The following is a 19,598-nucleotide window of genomic DNA, read 5'->3' on the forward strand; positions in this document are numbered from 1 at the left end:
GCCCTATGGTAGCTGGTATAGGCCCCAAAACTGCTACCCCACAATCCTGATAAGGATAAGTGGAAGAGGATGGATGATTGCAAAGGAATCAGTTGTTAATTATTGTAGCCAGTATTTTTTTCAGAAGAAAACATTTCTTGAGTGGAAAGCCCCCCCCCCCCCCCCCCCACACACACACACACACACACATGCAAATTAAAGACAGAAGCACAGGACTGCCCAGTACAGTTGCAAGAAGAGCACTTGGTCTAATCTTTGTGCCATCTTTTCTTTGTTGCAGGATCTTGATGAAGAAATGCCTCAGCAAGGCTCAGAAGCCATGCATTCTTCTTCAGTGCAAGATTTTGAAGAGGTAACATTGACCTAGGACAGATTTTAATGAATGTTTCTCATGCACGATGTGTACCTTACGCTATTTGCCGATAGTGAAATGGTCTATTCATCCTCTTGAGTGATGCAGTTTTAGTAACTGTCAGATTACTGTTCTTTTGTCTTCATTCTCTATCTGTTACACACGAAGACTGAGACCAGCCAGATTCAGAAGACTGTGAGCTGCCTAAAGCCGCAACCAAACAGCTTTCCAAACAATGATCTGGACCTGAAACATCCAGAGCCTGAAAGGGTAAATATAATCCAGTGTACCACTTAATGAACTAATAATTTAATCTATCATCATTCTTTATGGATGCTGTGTGTGTGTGTGTTTGGCAGTCACCTGGGTGTGATGTGATTTACATGGACGAAGTTTATTAGTTGATATCTGCAACTGAATTGAAAACACACCTTTCCAACTGTCCAAAACAAATAAATGTTGCAATATTTTGCTAACAGTGTCACAATCATCGTCTGGTGTGCACAACAATATCATCTTTGGACAAGTGCATTCAGTGTGTGGGACCGGTTTCCTCCCTCAAGTGGCTTGGCTTTAAGTGCAAAGGTGAGACATTTAGTGAATAGGTACAGTGTATAGTAAAAAGCATTAATAGAGTTCAACAAGTTAAGACGTGCTGAAATGAACACTGCTCCCTTTTTAATTAATGGGTGGTCACGTCTAATTAAAGAAATGCAGTATTACCTCATTGGTGCAGGACCTTGTAAAAATGGTATACTTGGGATTGTCCTCAATTCCCCATTCCATAACATAAACTGCTCAAAATAATAAAGGGAACACTTAAACAATGCGATGTTACTCCAAGTCAGTCACACTTCTGTGAAATCAAACTGTTCACTTAGGAAGTAACACTGACAACCAGTTTCACATGCTGTTTTGCAAATAGAGTAGACAACAAGTGGAAATTATAGTCAATTCACCATAATAAAGGACTGGTTCTGCAGGTGGTGACCACAGACCACTTCTCAGCACCTATGCTTTCTGGCTGATGTTATGGTCACTTTTGAATGCTGGCGGTGATTTCATTTTAGTGGTAGCATGAGACAGTCTACAACCCACACAAGGGGCTCAGGTAGTGCAGCTCATCTAGCGTAGCACATCAATGTGAGCTGTGGCAAGAAGGTTTGCTGTGTCTGTTAGTGTAGTGTCCAGAGCATGGAGGTGCTACCTGGATGTGGAGTAGGCCATAGGAGGGCAACAACCCAGCAGCAGGACCGCTACCTCCACCTTTGTGCAAGGAGGAACAAGAGGAGCCCTGCAAAATGACCTCAAACAGGCCACAAATGTGCATCTGTCTGCTCAAATGGTCAGAAACTGACTTCATGAGGGTGACTTGAGGGTCCAGCATCCACAGGTGGGGATTGAGCTTGCAGTCCAACACCATGCAGGATGTTTGGCATTTGCCAGAAAACACAAAGTTTGGCAACTTCAGCACGGGCACCCTATGCTCCTCACAGCTGAAAGGAGGTTCAAACTGAGCACGTGACAGTCTGGAGATGCCGTGGGGAATGTTCTGCTGCCTGCAACATCCTCCAGCATGATCATATTGGCAGTGGGTCAGTAATGGTGAGGGGTGGCATTTCTGTGCCTGCCAGAGAGCCTGACTGTCATTGGGTAACAAGATGAGGTCCTCGGACCCTTTGTGAGACCACATGCTGGTGCATTTGGCCCTGGGGTCCACCTAATGCGAGACGACACTGGGCCTCATGTGGCTGGAGTATGTCAGCAGTTCCTCCATGACAAAGGCATTGATGCTATGGACTGGCCCGCCTGTTCCCCAGACCTGAATCCAATTGAGCACATCTGGGACATCATGTCTCACTCCATCCACCACAAACTGTCCAGGGGTTGGCAGATGCTTTAGTCCAGGTCTTGGAGGAGATCCTTCAGGAGACCATCCGCCACCTCATCCCGAGCATGCCCAGGCATTGTAGGGAAGTCGTACAGGCATCTGGAGGCCACACACATTCAACTACACACTTTCATGCCACTCAACTACCTAAAGAACAAAGTATTTAATAAGAATAATTCCTTCATTCACATCTGGGATGTCCTTTTTTGGGGGGGGGAGGGGGATTAGCAGTGTATGTGTAGTCATTAAAATATCCTTAATGTGAACAGTTTTGTTTTTTTTTGTTTTTTCAGCATTTGACATTACTGCAATGCTTTGACAAAAAACTACTTCACTTAAATAGAACTGCAAAGCTAAATTAAGTCTATCAAAATGTGTTTCAGTTTGTTTAGGGGTCTGGCACAAATCTTGCCTTGCAAAATTGGCAAATCAGAATTGCCACCAGTCAACACAGGTGTGTATCCCATTCATATTTGGCTTGACTTTTTTTCAGTTTATTTTTTACCTGTCTAAAGTATTGATCAATTAAAAAAACTTTTGTTCTTACATTCCAGAAAGAAGAAATTTCTGAATATTCAGGGGAGGATGGATTGCCACATTCAGTTCTGGATCAAATATCAAGCGATGATGATGGCAACCACAGCATATCAGAAGAAGAATATGTGCCAGATTCAGAGTCATATGATGAAGATTCAGATGAAGACATCTCATTATTGCCAAGCACATCAAAAGGTCTGCTATGCCAAGATGACATCTCCAAAGCGCATGAACAATCAGATTCAACGAATTTAATCCACAACTTGACAAAGGACAAGCCACAAGATAAAAGTGAGCTTTGCGAAACTGAATCAGAAAAAATGACTTTAAGTAAAAGAAATTACTGCTATTTTTGTGGCAAACCACAAGCTAAAATTTCCCGCCACCTGAAAACGCACAAAACGGCTCCTGATGTTGTGCATGCATTTTCCCTGCCTAGAGACTCAAACGAGCGTAAAAGTCTGTTAGAGAAATTGAGAAATAAGGGAAATTTTAAGCATAATGCTGCAGTTTTGCATGGTGGAGTGGGACCACTGAAAGTGAAGAGAAGACCCAAGATTAAAGCAGTAGAGGGAAAGTTTGCTCATTGCTTTTATTGTCAAGGGATGTATGTTCGCAAGGATCTTTGGAGACATGTCCGCAGATGTCCTAACAAACCAAAAGATGACACGGATAAAGAACCTGGAAGAACCAAAGTACTCGGCCTGGCTTTAACTCTGGAGTCTCAGTGTTATCCGCAGGTGTCAAGTGGAGTCTGGAAGGTTCTTGCTGTTATGAAACAAGATGAGATTGCCTCAGCTGTGCGAAATGACTTTACTGTTATTCAGTTTGCCCAGTCCCTCTACAATAAACATGGACAAGACCCTACAAAGTATGATTATATACGACAGAAGCTTCGTGAAGCGGGACGTTTGTTGTTGTGTCTGCGCACAGAATTCTCAGTGCATAACATGGAAGAAGCTATTAAGCCTGCTAATTTCCAGAGAGTTGTGCAAGCAGTAAAGAAAGTTTCAGGTTTTGATGAAGAGACACTGTCATACAAAACTCCAAGCCTTGCGCTGAAACTGGGACATACACTGCATAAAATGTCTGACATTATCCATTGTCGTGCCCTCATGACAGAGGATGAAGCCCTAATCAAGTCCACTGATGCGTTCAAGAAGTTGTATGTCTCCAAATGGTCTGAGATGGTGTCTCACCGTGCCTTGAACACATTGAGTGAGGCAAAGTTTAACAAGCCATCAACATTGCCCTTTACAGAAGATGTTCGGATTCTCCATCACTACCTTCAAAAATCTGCAGAAAGTGCCTTTTGCAGCTTGGAGAACGAAGCCACAGCTCAGAATTATGCCCAACTTGCACAAGTTACACTCTCACAAATCATTGTGTTCAACCGAAGACGTTCTGGAGAGGTTTCAAAGATGCGCCTCAAAAGTTTTCTTGAAAGAGACAAAACAGCACTCCACACAGATGTTGCCATGGGGCTCTCAGAAATGGAACAGAGACTCTGTAACTATTTCTGTAGAATAGAAATAATGGGAAAAAGGGACAGAAATGTTCCAGTTCTGCTAACACCAAGCATGCTGGATGCTCTGTCACTACTGGTTAGTAGGAGGCCTGACTGTGGTATTTGTGCCACTAATATCTACCTCTTTGCAAGACCCCGATCAATGAGTCATTACAGAGGAATGGACTCCTTGCGTGTTCATGCACACCAGTGTGGAGCAAAGCAGCCTGAGTATCTAAGATCGACACAGCTCAGAAAACATGTTGCCACACTCTCACAAGTCCTTAATTTGAAAAACAACGAACTTGATCAGGTTGCAGATTTCCTGGGTCATGATATCCGCGTTCACCGCGAATTCTACAGATTACCAGTTCCCACAACACAGCTGGCCAAGATTTCCAAACTGCTTTTAACACTGGAAAAAGGACAACTTTCCCAGATCCAGGGGAAATCACTGGATGAGATCAAAATAGAAGGTTTGTATTGAAAGGAGCAAATATTAGGGCAGTAGTTGAATATTATGCTTTATCAACCGAATTAAAACCTAAAAGCACAGACCATTCTGTTAAATGTCCATGATTTAAGGTTCTTGAAGTCTATTGTTTCATCACTTTGCAACATTTGGCAAACTGCAGAGTGGTGGCCTTAAATAGTAAAACTATGTACTATAATTTCCAGTATTTGTTCTGTATTTTGTCATATCTCGTTGTTAATGTGAGGTTTTTGGGGGGTTTGTGTTTGGTTTTTTGGGGGGGTTTTCCCACAATTTCTCAGATGAAATTGCATTAAGTGATGCTGAAACAAAGGACAGTGAGAGTGAATCAGATGATGATGACACAGCACTCACAATGTTGGCGTGTGGCACCAGTGAGCCTGTACATGCAGTAGCTGATTCCACAAACACAGCGCAGCTCCAAGACACTGTAGATTGTGGTAAGTTACCACTAGCTTGGTTTCTGTGGATAAAATGTTTGTTACAAATATTAAAACTTAATCAAATTGTGTAATCAGCAGATGAAGGACCACTCACAATGCCTGCAGCAAGTGAGACTGCTGCTCCCTCTGAAGGTAAGGGGTGCAGTTGGTTCTCTAAGCTTATTATTGTTTCATCACTTTGCAACATATGGCAAACTGCAGAGTGGTGGCAAAAAGTCACTTGGATGAGTGACAAAATGTTTCTCCCACTGAAAACGCTACGTCCAGATTAACAGAATCAACGTTTTGGGATTTACTTACCTGGATGATTGAGCATGCATCAAGAGACTTTTATTCAACTTTTTATTCAGTCTTTTATTCACAGCGGAACACTAAATGTCTCATTTTAGAAATTTGATAAATTTTCAAAGAGAATTTTAGCTCGTTTTGATATTGATGGTAGCAACACATTTCAGAAGTTAGTACAGGGTAGCATCCATTCTTTTAACCACCAAATGTTTTTTGTTTTTTTTGTTTGGTTTTTTGTTTGTTTTAACTACTATTACTTTATATATCTTCCAGAGAAAAATGCTGCTCAATCCCACAATTCCCGAAGAGCTCCCAAAAACATGTGGTCCAAGGCTGAGGTTGCTGCAGTGATGAGGCATTTTAAAGACCACATAAACGAAGGGAAACTAGCCACCAAAAATGAATGCAGTCATTGCAAATTGGTAGAAGATCCGGTGTTGGCAGGAAGAACAGTTCAAAACATAAGAGATTTTGTAAGAAACAGAGGATTAACTGCAAAAAGGCAGAAAAAAATGAACTAAAATAACTGTTTAGAGAGCTGTGGTTTTACATCTTGGTCAGATTGCCAATTGTTGTTAACACTGATGTTCTGTTTAAAGAAAAAAAAGTTCTTGTTAAATACAGAAGTAGTTTGTATTTCATAATTTTTACATTTAATTTATTTAGGGTTTTTTTTGACGGGTTATATTTAAAATAAAAAATTATAAATGCATATTTTCTCCCCTTAATATTTACCTTTAAACTATTAAAATTCATTTTAAATGTTTTTAATTTTTCTGTTTTCTATATTTTTATATTTCTGTGGGAAGCGTGGGCATTTTTGTCCATAGATTTCTTTTTTATTTATGGTTAAAATTAATGTTCAGATCCAAGAACACTAATAAAATGATGTTCCAGTAATCCTGTGTCCTGTCAGATGTGTATTCATGGTAATGATGAGCTATTTACATATTACATCATTGTCCCTTTAAAGACCCAATATTGTTTTTTTTGGACCTCATAAAACACATTGTTGTCAAGTGGACAATGTCTCCAGAAAACACAATAGAGTCTGGTTGGTGTGTATCAGTGTATCTAGACTTCTATAGGGAGTGTATGAGGTCTGAAGTGACCCAAATTTTTTTCAGATTTTTTCGAACACTTTAACCTCGCTCCCTTGGCTCTAAGTCCTTTCAAAAGGGTAGTCCACTTAAACCACCACCGGGCGGATTGACGTAGTATAGTCCCGCCATACCACATAGACCCGTATGTGTGTGTGTGTGTGTGTGTGTGTGTGTGTGTGTGACAGACAGAGAGAGAGAGAGAGAGAAAGCCTTTTTATGGGATGATCTCATTGTAAGATTCAAATTCAATATATTTAGACTGGTTGACTGAATTGGATCTTGTGTGTGTGTGTGTGTGTGTGTGTGTGTGTGTGTGTGTGTGTGTGTGTGTGTGTGTGTGTGTTTGTGTGACAGAGAGAGAGAGAGAGAGAGAGAGAGAGAGAGAGAGAGAGAAAGCCTTTTTATGGGATGATCTCATTGTAAGATTCAAATTCGATATATTTAGACTGGTTGACCGAATTGGATCTTGTGTGTGTGTCTCTTTGTGCATGTGTGTTTCCATATGTGTCCATATTTGTGATTGTGTGGCTGTTATATATTTTTTTGCTGATTTTTTTCATTTAACAAGTATATTTGAGGGACCCTCAGCATGTTCAGCATTTTTTCAGCTGTCCATTTTGCTTTTCCAATTTTTCTGTTTAACTTATTAATATTGTGCTAAATCATACTATTTCTGCTTTTATAGGATTTGTGCTAAAACATAGTATTTCTACTAAATACAGTATTTATGCTTAATCATACTATTTCTGCTTTTTATAGGATGTGTGCTTAATATAGTATTTTTGCTAAATTTTAATATTTCTGCTTTTTATAGTATTTGTGCTAAAATATAGTATTTCAACTAAATGTAGTATTTATGCTTAATCATACTATTTCTGCTTTTTATAGGATTGGTGCCTAATGTAGTATTTCTGCTAAATTATAGTATTTATGCTTTTTATAGTATTTGTGCTAAAACATAGTATTTCTACTAAATGTAGTATTTATGCTTAATCATACTATTCCTATATATTTCTGCCAGGTCCCCAGGCAGCCAATCCTCTGTGAGGACTGAGACATTCAAATTTTCAAATCAGGGCCTGCACGGCTTCCCAGCCAATCATATATGTGGGTTGAGGCATTCAAATTTGCATATTGGGGCCTTCATGGCTTCTAAGCCAGCCAATCATATCTGAGGGCTGAGGAATTCAAATCCACAAATCAGGGCCTGCACGGCTTCCCAGCCAGCCAATCATATATGTGGTCTGAGGCATTCAAATTTGCATATTGGGGAATTCGTGGCTTCTAAGTCAACAAGTCATCCATGTCATATATCTCTAAAAATTCATATTTTAATGATAAATTGTGAACACTTGAAGTTTCCCCAATCTCTTCTGAAGAAAACGGTGTAAGAATGATCGTTCTAGCCCCTACGGTTAGGAAATTATGGTCATTTGTTTGAGGGGAGTCGTCATTATGAGAAATGGACTGCAAAAATCCTGTGTCTCTCTGTGCTGCGTGCACCTGTTTTGGTGGGAAAAAGTGCACAGCCTCTCTGATTGGTGGATTCAAATTCAGCAGCTCCTAGGCTGCTTGACTGAAAACTTGCTTCTCTCTCCCTGTGTGTGTGTGTGTGTGTGTGTGTGTGTGTGTGTGTGTGTGTGTGTGTGTGTGTGTGTGTGTGTGAGTGCGTCTATGTGGTATGGATTGACATTTGACCTGGCGCTGTACCTGGGCTCTGGGGACATTTCGACTTTTTGCTGTGTATTCATGTGTCCCCCTAAAACATGACTTGTAAATGCATTTTGTCTAAATGCAAGTGTCTAAATAATAATTTTTTCTACTTCTTATGAGGTCATTATTTATCTTTTGACCTGTATTTGCTTAAACTGTAGTGTAAATTCATTTATTAAACTATAATTAAAAGATTTTCTGATTTTCTTAAAAGTCCACTGTGGAGAAGGGAAATTATTTTACTGCTATTGTTAAATAATTGTCATTATTACCATTGCATTAATAATATAATCTGGAGTTTATATTGCATTCAGGGGTTGAACAGTGTGTGTCTTTCAGAAAGACTAAGTTGCAGGCTGACAGGAAGTTGCAGGTTTGCAGAGTGTGCCTTTTGCAGAACTGAAACCGAAAGCAGAGTCTAAGTGCAGGTTATTTTGAGGAGCATTTGAGGACGAGACACAGACAGTAGGTGAAGAGGTGACACAAAGAGCATGTGAGGTCAACACATACACACACATTAGTTAAATTTATTTAGAGGAACCGTCCTTGTTGTCTCGGCAAGAAAGAGGAACAATTCATTTTAAGATAAGAACGGAAAGTACCAAGCCATGAAAATAGAAGATGATTTTCTAGGTGAAAAGTCATTCTGGTGTTGATCTGATCTATGTATAAAATGTACCGGTGACGCATGAAGGGGCGTCAGTAAACAAACCCTGATGCTATAAAATATCTGTTCATGCTTTGATTGAGTCGAGGACTACTGGCTGTCTGCGTACAGAGTGTCTTCCCACACGTGTGTTCATTAAAATCATTGTTTGACCAAGACCTTCTGGAACCATGGGTGGTGTGTACTCTCCTTCCTCAACTTTGAACCTTAACACCACCTATACCCCTCACCTGATTTTTTAATGTAAAATGCACCATGACTTTAATACTATATGAAATTATAGGTGCACAGGCCTATATTAAACTGGTTTAATTTATGCTTTATGGACTGTTAGTTAGTCTTTGAAGAAGTAAAACGGCCCCAGCGTTTGTCATTGAGTAAATAAAATAGGGCTGACGACTAACCGCGTCAACGCGATAAAGCGGGCTAACCCGTGTTAGGATTTACTCGGTGTTAAAGCATTATTGTGGCTTAAACGTGTTAATGCCGACATCGCGACTGACGCGATTAACAATTAAACCAGCGCAGTCTGAGTCAAAATCCCTGATGTCGCTGTTAGCAAATTTCGGGCAGTTTGTCCAATGTCTGTCCATTCTGCTGACAGCCCTAAAATAAAAGCAAGGGGTATAAGTGTATTTAGTCGTGTATTTATTTATATGCCTGAAGAAAAAACTTCTTACAGTTTTGATGCCTAAGCTTTCTCATTACTTGTATCACTCTCTGCAGTCGCCATTACAGAAATGTCACATTTCGCCATTTTGAGAACTAGGCCTTTAACATTTTAAAAGAAGGCATAAATTAGGACTATGAATAAGTCAGCTGTGTTTATGCTGTAAACTACACTACTGCTAGTTCTGCTACTACTGATGATGATGACAATGATGACGATAATCGTAATACTTTATATGCTTTGGTAATACAGCCAATCAAAACGTACAGGAGAACATGCGAAGGAGACGCATTCCTCCACGGGAGGATGCAGTCTGTCATGTTTCTGCTGGAAGGGACAAACTGGGACTTGATATCCACTACATAAATGCCTTCAAAGGTAAGTTGGTCTTTAGTTTGGATTAGATTTGGAGTTTGTCACTTTGTCTTTTGTCACTCACTTGGTATGCCTCTGCAATTCAGGTCGGGGCATTTTCAGGACTGTTCCATTCCAAAAAGGAGACTTTCTTTTGGAATACAGAGGTAAACTCATAACAAAAGAAGAATGTGAGCGGAGACACAGAGTTTATCATGACAGCCTGAAGGTGTTCATGTTTGAATTCAAGTTTGATGGAAAACTCTGGTGGTGCGTATTATATCAGTGTAGTTTGATTAAGATTAAATTACACATTGCTTTTGATTTATGAAAAAAAAGCTTCCTAACTAACTAGTTAAGCTAATACTTTTTTGCCTAACCCCACAGTGTGGATGCATCTCAAGAAGATGGGTCATTAGGCAGACTTGTCAACGACAACCACATCAGTCCAAGTGCTAAGATGAAAATATTAAATATCAATGGAAAGCCCCATCTATGCTTATTTGCAAGCAGAGACATAAGTCCAGGCGAAGAAATAGACTATAATTATGGTGACTCGGATTGGCCATGGAGATGCAAGGTATTTCTACAATTGTACTTTTTGGAACTGATAAATTGCATACCGTAAGCCATTTTTACATTTGTACCTACTCAAATTGGCTTAACGTGACTTAGGGCATCTAGTTTTTCACTGAAATTGAGTATCACCTACTGTGCCTGGGGTCACTATAGCAATGCAGCCGAGCATCCAGTGATATAAATGCCACAGCAAGCATGGACGTCAAGGTGACAAAATGCCTGCTGCTCAGTCTATACTTTAGTGTTCAATTCAGGGATCACGCTTTGAATTTTGGACGCTATTTCAAACATTTCAGAGTTTCAAAAATGATGGCTTGGATTTTCACGAAGGAGGCGCACTCATAACTTATCGAGTGACACCATTGACCAGCCACCTGGTGGCATTCAGTCTGTCTATGTCAAATTTTCTGATCACTTTGGATCACTTGGAACCTTGGTGCAGTAGTTACTGAAAAACTACATGGTACTATAACCTACTGGAAAAACAGGGGTAGGTACTAATGGAAAACAGGCAATTGTGATGGCTGCCACATCACAGCCCTCTAAAAGCACTAAAAAAAATATCAGCAGGTATGCAGAAATAAAAAATGGCTTTCGGTTTCTAAATTTTAACAGTGATTGATGTTTAATGTGATTCTACACAGCAAAATCTCCAGTGTTAAATTAACAGTACACTGTAAAAAAGAAAAAGTTGAGAAAACTTAAAATTTCAAGGCAACATGATGCAAGAGATTTTTGAGTTTTCTTAACTTCTGCCAACTGTAGTTGACTTAACTAATATTTTCATGTTCTGCCAACTTGGATCTACTTGTTCACCTAATTAGGATAATCCTGTAAGTCTAACAAAGAAATTCTGGTTTCAATGCCATGTATTTCTGCCTTCACCAAACAAAGATATTCCTGTTAAATTAACATACAATCATTCCCTCCAAGGCCATGTATTCCTAAATTCACCAAACACAGATATTCTTGTTGAATAATCATACAATTCTTACTCCAGTGAGTTGAAAATTTACCAATATTAATAAAGAAAAATGTATGCTGTTATCGTACTTGAAAAAACACTCAAACAGATATAGAATAAAACAAAGCACAACTGAATGTTATGTAAAAACGTATTTATTTTTTTCAACAGTGCTTTCAGTATATTTCAGAAGGTCATGGGCAGTGGGGTGAATTTCTGTAAAAAAGCAAACAAACAGAAAAAAACGTGTTGCCAGTTTATTTAGGGTGCTTTGAGCACCCCAGCAGAGACATTAAAATTCCAGAGTCCAGAAAAAAAGAAAAGTGTCCAGCAGCTTAGTCATTCACGTTCACACCCTGACTGTCCTGTAAAAGCTTAACTTAACTATTGCACACTAAATAGGGTAGTGCAACAAACAATTGCCTTTGTACCCAGACATTGACATTTTACATGGGCTCACTATGATGAACTACAGAAGTCAAAAGTTATTAGAAATGTTACCATCAATGAACAGTGAACTATCAGGTAAAATGAACGATTATATAGAGGGAAAGGGGTTGAACTACTGGGTTGTTTTTTTTGTTGTTGTTTTTTTTACATGACTCTACAATGCACTTGAACATGTTTAAGAACAAGTTAAACTCATGTCTGGCTTCCCCGTTAACAGTCACAGCAAAAGCTTTGTTTTTAGAGACCTTATGCGCTTGAGCATCGAGAGCCACCGAGTTCAAAAAAGATGCCCTGAATTGCTTCAAAGGTAAACTCATCTGCTTTGGATAATCAATGTTGAGGGCATACAGAAGGCCAAAGAGGTATGCCAAGGCAGTAGAGAGGTCTGGAATGTTATGTAGCACGATGTCCCCTTCCAACACAACAGCATGTTCTCACACAGAACTATCGGCATCGTCATCTTGCAGGATGGTGAGGATGGCAACTGATGCACCGTTCAACACTGGTTCCAAAATGTCAGTGTCCTGAAGAGAAGAAAAGTAAAATATGAATTATTGAAAGCTAAGAAAAATTAAAGACAAAATACATTTCTAAAGATCTTAACTTTAACCTCTATACCATGATGCTCATTTGACTCATGGAGGTTTTAAAAAGAAAATGCTTATTTTCCTTTAATTAACGGCACAATATCTTTCACCAACCAACCTTGTGATGAGTTTTGTACAAAAATATTTTCTGCTATTGAACACCCGCTAACAATGCCCAGGTGCTCCTCAGCAGAAAAAAAAGCAGCGAGAGTTATGACAACTGCAATCCTCACCATAAAATTATCTGGACTGCACTGAGGGAGTGTACATTTCCATTTTGGATTAAATCATCTTTTAAAAACATCTCATAGCAATTAGTTTTTCTTGCATTACTTTTTTGTACTTACTAAGCACTTCAGGAAAACCTGTGTTGCGTCCTCTCCGAGGAAAATGGGCAGGCCTCTCAGTGCTGCTGTCTTTTGGTGGGACACAATGTCAGATGTCTAAAGAGTATTCAGTGGAAAACAGGCATTTAAATTAGTATAGTAACGTGGTGTACCTACACACAATGCAAAATCAGAACTCTTATAGTAATGAAAATAAAATACAGATCAGGCCCAGCAACATGTAAAACTTAAAAAAACAAAACACCATTTTAACAATTTTACTTTCTTTTTACAAATTAAATAAAATACCGCCAAATAAAAACAAAGTAATGACTGATGACATTCATTTCCATTGATGTGTTTTGGCTGAAGCCAACATTTTTTTCTGTTATGACAAAGGTATACTCTCTTCTAAAAATGTCAGGTAAAGGAGCACTTACCTGTTCATCAAGTTTATCCAAGATGTCTTCCATCTCCTCACCAAGAGCTCCCTTCTTAGACCGGTATAGTTTCAGCAGGCCAGGCACAAATTTGTCCAGGGATGCATTGAACGTCCCCAGGAGGTCTTTGCTTGTGATCCGATGAAATTCTTCAGATATCTAAACAAGACAATAACCAAAATATTGCCATTTATTCAGCACAGAAAATTTCTGGGTAGCTGCCTTGTACAGTCTGCACCATGTTATATCCCTGACTGTGTTATCAACCGCAAAACCTACTTCAAAAATCTCTCATGAATACACATTTTGCACAGGAATAGAAACACCCTCCACAAAAAACAGTATCAATATGCAAATATATATTATGTTCACACTGAAATGTGGAATTTTTGTGGATTTTTACTATTGAGTGTGACCTTGAGAGGTGTGATCGTAATGCTCCAGGTGTTTTAAATACACATACAAAGTCTGTGTGAATGCATGGCCAATGTGCACCTTGTCCGTGATGAAGGCGGAAATGTTTCAAAAGAGTCTCTTGACTGGAGCTTGTGAATTTGCAAAATCGGCACTGCATGAACTCCACCCCTGAAACACAAGAGACATAGTCAATTTTGCCAAAAGCACTTTTGCAATGGGATAAAACATCCATATCTAACACACAGAAGGAATCCATAGATGCAGGAGCTGAATACATCAACAAGCCAAAACCAGAGACATCATGAAAAAAATATGTAAGGAATCATATTAACTTACATATGACCACTTGTCTACTATATCAAGTATATGATTGATAACATACATGACATGTAACATAAATGCAAGCTTGAATTCAAACATTTTTTTGTTACTATGATAAAAAAATGCAATAACTATAGAAAAATTAATACTATCTGTATCACAGTATACATCAACAACACACAATCATTCCTTAAATATTGTCTCCTTCCCCATTATGTAAAAAGCTCTGAAAATGTAGCAATCTTATAATACAGAGCATGAAGTACAACTTTAATTTGCGTGTGACATTAACTTACAGTACATTAGGCAATCTTACACCAGCTGACAAACTGTCAAGTCAGCTTTAAACATTACTTTAAAGTAACAGTGCTGCACCGGATAAACAGTGACTATTGAAAAAGTGAAAAAACAATATTAGACAATATGCAAGTTACTTATATCACTGTCATATAATTGGCGCACATATCCTACACCGACCCATGAAAGAGTCTCCATGACAACACGTGCTTGGCCCAGTTTGTTGTCAAGGTTAACATAACGTTTTCATGCAAAGATAACATTGAAACTGGTTACAAAACGGGTAATAAGCTAATAAGTTTTACCATGGCAGAAGTGCTGTAAAAAGCCAGTGTGAGATACCGTCATTTAGTGATGTCTGTCTAAATATCAGAGTGTTTAACATTAAACATTACTTTTTGCGCTGGCCACTACTCTGAGCTAAAACCTTCAGAGGCTGCTTGTAGCCCGATTACGACACAGCGGCGCGACGAAGGCTGCCCAAATTCATAGTGGACTCTAAATGTGTCCGAGAAATACGTCCTCCTTATAATAAGCATCTCTTAAAATGTTTGCAATATTGAAACATTTCAATATAATGTAGAAAAAAAAACGAGAGAAAAAAGTTACGGCTCGGACTCCCCGATCCTTATTGCGCATGTGCAAATTCTATCTGTGGAATTAGCTTTAATATTACTCTTTCTGGGTCACAAAATAAACTTTTAAGATATTTTCAGGCGTTAATGTAGCTGTGTAAATTGCTAATATCTGTTCAGTTTATTAAGACAACATATACTTGCAAAAGTGCTCCGACGCTTTCGGAGACATCTGTTACCCACCAGCTCGATAGCTAGCCAAGGGGGGGGGGTGTCAATTAAGTCACTTAGATAACTTAAAAATGCTATAGTTGGCCTTTTTCAGTGTTTTACTAGTTCCATCCTCCCGGGTCCTCAGGAGGATGCAGCCTAGGCGCTTGTAGAAAATCTTAATAACACATGTAGTTAGCTTACCTGCTAGGGTGAATGGTCGGCAGCTCCAGCACCTGTCCAAATCTGCAGAAGTGAAAATCCTCAATGGTCGAAAAATTGCATTTTACATCCAAATCTAGCCACGATGGTTCAAATTTTCTTAGGAGGTTTTTAGTCTAGAACACATGGTAAACCACTATCACAGAGCTCAGGTCTGCTCAGGCTCAATTGAAAGTCCGTTTGGTTTAGTTCAAACTTGTTCAGACCACATGTGCCAGTCATCTACGGGGTTTCCCACTGGTTCCCAACTTGACTCAGAAACTCTGCTCAAAAGTTGATAATCTTTGTTATGCTGTCTAGAAAATCTTAGTTAGGACAACAATGAAAGGAATTTGTTGGGTAGACAAGCTTTTTTAGGTTGTAAATGGAAAGTTTTATTTCTAAGTCAGTTTAATTTAAAAACTTTAGTGAAATCAACAATTGCTAGTTATCGTTTTTACAGTGTAGAGAGTGTCTATATGGGTCCACACCTCTGAACAGGGCCAGGGGGATTTTCCAGATTGGCATTAGTGCAATTTACAGGGCATTTTTCACAACATTAGGATGTGTGCCACAGTGCAACACTGTTGAGTGTTAAAGTAACACTTTTGACAGTGTTATATGTTTAAAAGTAACCTAGTCAGTTTTGAAGATTAACAATGGCTAACACTGAGCAGTGCTGATTTTCTAACACTGGAAAATAACTCAAAATGTTAGAAATATTCCAGTGTTAGAAAATCAGCACTGCTCAGTGTTAGCCATTGTTAATCTTCAAAACTGACTAGGTTACTTTTAAACATATAACACTGTCAAAAGTGTTAATTTAACACTCAACAGTGTTGTGTGGACCCATATAGACACTCTGTAGTGTTAATTTAACACTGGAGATTTTGCTGTGTAGCCTCTTTAGTTAGATTCATTTTAAATTTTGTCCCTCGAAGATAAATGGGCCCTAGTGACAGTTCGTTGCTGCTACAGGTGATTGTTTTACTCCTTTAGCAATGGCTTAAAAAATATTAAAGAAATCACACTGACTATTTGTCTCTTAATCATAGGGCCTTAAATTCTCTATACATGAGTGAATATTTTAAAGACATTAGCTTGAAACTTATCTTTCTCATACAGTTTATTTAATGTTTCAAAAGCCTCTTCAAAAATGCACTGTATTTTCATTTTCTATCTGTTACGCACGAAGACTGAGACCAGCCAGATTCAGAAGACTGTGAGCTGCCTAAAGCCGCAACCAAACAGCTTTCCAAACAATGATCTGGACCTGAAACATCCAGAGCCTGAAAGGGTAAATAGAATCCAGTGTACCACTTAATGAACTAATAATTTAATCTATCATCATTCTTTATGGATGCTGTGTGTGTGTGTTTGGCAGTCACCTGGGTGTGATGTGATTTACATGGACCGTGGCTTGTAGGTCATTTTCATTGTTTCAAAGTGCAAGTCTGGATAACATCTGAGTGTGTGTGTGGGTTAACCACTGTGACGGAGTTACACCGTCCCGGGCCGCAGACAGCCGATCTGGGCGCATACACGCACCACCACCATTAGTTTCGACAATTACCGTGGCTGTGCGTCTTTTCGTCGACCGGGCAGATAAACAAAAAGGGGTGAGAGGTATATTTTGAGCAGCGCAGAGGGTGGCCAACATATTTTCCCACTTACCTTTAATAAAGCCGGTCGTGGTGACTCGCTGTGATTGCCGATTATACGGGGGTTATGCAAGCCGATGGCATGGTGTTCCGGGGTTTAAATAGTGGGTTCGCGCGCGCTTGAAAGGTCACGTGAACTGCATTATTTTTTTGGTTTGTTTTGTGTTATTGTGAAACACTGTAGGCTGCCTGGAAGTGGCCATAAATGTCTGTATATACATATATGTATTGTAGGAATACAGCGGGAAATAAGCTGAGGGGGAAAGACTGTTTGATAAAAGAAATAATAAAGAGATGACTATTATGCCTAGTGGGAGGGGCTATGGGGTATAAGAGAAGGCGGTCAGGACCTACCTGTTGTCTTTTCTCCAGTGAGCTGTTACAGAGAGGGTAACATGCAGACTGTGTTTTGTATATAGATGTTTGTTTGTGATGACTTAAGTCAGTTCTATTTTCTTTGTAAATAACTTTTTGTGCACCTGGGAGGCCGGCAGAATAAATTATCCACACTGAATGCTTTCCGACTACGCCTGTATTTGTTCGGGAGAAGTTTAGGAGAGGACCCCGCGACATATGGTGTCAGAAGTGGGATGGCTAGTCGGAAGAGGAAAACGCGCCTCCCAGCTAAGTGCACAGGGCTGCGGTCCCAGCAGCATGAGCTTCCGGTGGAGAAGACAGCAGAGGAGCTGGCATGGGACACAGTCGTCTTCTTCAGAAGAGGAGGAGGAGGTTTCCGGCAGGATTGGTCCAGAATTGCCTACAACTTCAACCGTAGCACGTGACCTAAATGGAGAGCTGATTGCGATGATGAGGGACTTCCTGGCGGGACAGCAAAGGAGAGAGGAGGTTTTTTTGGCAGAACTCAGGGGGCTGAGGACTGTTTCCCCTCCCAAAGCTCAGCTGCATTCAGATTTTGCTGGTCAGCAAAGTCCAGTCCAAGCACCAGCCGGAGCAAGCACCACAGCAGCAATGGCCACCCCAAGCACCGCAACAGCAAGCAGCCCCAGAATGGTACTGCCTACATCTGCACGTCAAAGAGGATACCGGGATCCCCCAGCAGAGGTTCCCTCTCGTCAGTCACAAGCAGTTACCAGCAGCCTCGACCAGTCAGGCTCAGAGTGGATGCGATCTGCTGGGCCAAAAATTCCACCCTATTAGATGGGGGAAGACATTGAGAACTATTTGTTGCGTTTTGAGCGAGTTGCCAGAACCTGGAGATGGCCAGAGAGTGAATGGGCCTGTCGTCTAGTTCCACTGCTATCAGGGAAGGCGTTGGAGGCCTACACTGCAATGGATGAAGAAAGAGCCCATCGTTATGAAGATTTAAAAGTTGCATTGCTAACCAAATTTGACATTTCCCCTGAAACGTATCGCCTGAAGGGCCTCTATCGGCGCTGGTTCCGACCAGAGCAGCATACGAAAGAAGAGATGGGAGAAGCTATCATCTTGGAGCAGTTAATCCGCGTACTTCCAGGGGAGGTGAGGACCTGGGTGAGGGAGCATGAGCCAGCAGATGGACTGACCGCCGCTAAGCTGGTGTCACAGTACTTCAATGCGCGTAAAGGAGCACCACCGGCATGCTCATCTGGGACGCCACAGCGACCACCACTCCCATCATTGGGTCTTCTGAAGAGGGAGAGCAACCCAGAGCCACCCGGAAACCCCAAGGCATCCAACTTACGAGGGGCGGGTAAGGACTTTCTTTGTTATTATTGCCAGCAGCCAGGTCATAAAGCCTCGGTATGCCCTATCCGGAAGGCTAAAGTCACTGGTGCCTGCTATGCACCCCGGCTGGAGATGGAGCCCACAAGGGTCCAGCCAGTGGATGTGCAACGCTACAAAAAAGTGAAGGTCAATGGTCAGCAGGCTACTGCTTTGCTGGACACCGGTAGTTTTATGTCTTTAATTAAGCATAGTTTGGTACCAGTGAACAGTGTGGACTATAGCAGACAGGAAGAAGTTTTATGTGTGCATGGTGATAAACATCCATACCCAAAAGTGGAGGTAACAGTGACTATTAATGAACAGCCGTACCTGTTATCAGTTGGGGTGGTACAGAACTTGCCTGTAGAGGTTATTCTGGGGATGGACTTGCCTGTACTCATGGATTTGCTGCAAGAAAAAGAAGAACAGGGGACAGAGACTGAGATGGTGGATAAGGGGAATGCTAAATTAAATGTGTCGGGCCCAGTGGTCACTAGAGCCCAGGCGAAGGCTGGATGCCAACCCTTGCCAGACTTTGACAGTAGTCTGTGTGAGGGTGGCACTAATGGGCCAAGAAAATCCCACCGCCAACGCCGCTTTGAGAAGCAGCTATGGTCAAAGGGGCCGGACACTAAGAACATGAAATGGGATGTGCCAGAAAATATCACTTTGTTGCAAAGGGAGGATGAAACGTTGAAAGTTTTGTTTGCTAATGTGACTGAAGGGGGAACTGGGAAATGGGGAGGGAAAGAGAAGTTCATTGTTGACAAAAATGTGTTGTATGCAGTTGACGGTGACCACCAACGGCTTGTGATACCTTCTAGTTGTAGACCCCTCATTATGCACCT

At 40.5% G+C, this 19,598-nt stretch overlaps 2 protein-coding genes and 1 long non-coding RNA gene across 3 annotated transcripts in view; 1 reads left to right on the forward strand and 2 right to left on the reverse strand.

Moving 5' to 3' along the window:
• Positions 1–19,598, reverse strand: part of LOC112432493 (NACHT, LRR and PYD domains-containing protein 12-like) — a 773,783-nt gene that overhangs the window by 294,940 nt on the left and 459,245 nt on the right. The window lies entirely within an intron of this gene.
• LOC143412330 (uncharacterized) lies at positions 526–6,342 on the forward strand. Its single transcript, XM_076882554.1, has 7 exons — positions 526–622; positions 832–937; positions 2,627–2,697; positions 2,798–4,763; positions 5,062–5,220; positions 5,302–5,355; positions 5,785–6,342. The coding sequence occupies exons 4-7, from the start codon at positions 3,101–3,103 to the stop codon at positions 6,030–6,032; spliced, it is 2,124 nt and encodes a 707-aa protein (XP_076738669.1). The 5' UTR covers positions 526–622; positions 832–937; positions 2,627–2,697; positions 2,798–3,100; the 3' UTR covers positions 6,033–6,342.
• On the reverse strand, positions 12,157–14,449 carry LOC112430352 (uncharacterized). The gene is made up of 4 exons (XR_003022017.2): positions 13,860–14,449; positions 13,365–13,523; positions 12,946–13,041; positions 12,157–12,535 (listed from the first exon to the last, which is right to left on the reverse strand). It is a non-coding gene; the product is annotated as an uncharacterized LOC112430352 (long non-coding RNA).

This window comes from Maylandia zebra, linkage group LG3, assembly GCF_041146795.1.
Source record: "Maylandia zebra isolate NMK-2024a linkage group LG3, Mzebra_GT3a, whole genome shotgun sequence".
Lineage (NCBI taxonomy): Eukaryota > Metazoa > Chordata > Actinopteri > Cichliformes > Cichlidae > Maylandia > Maylandia zebra.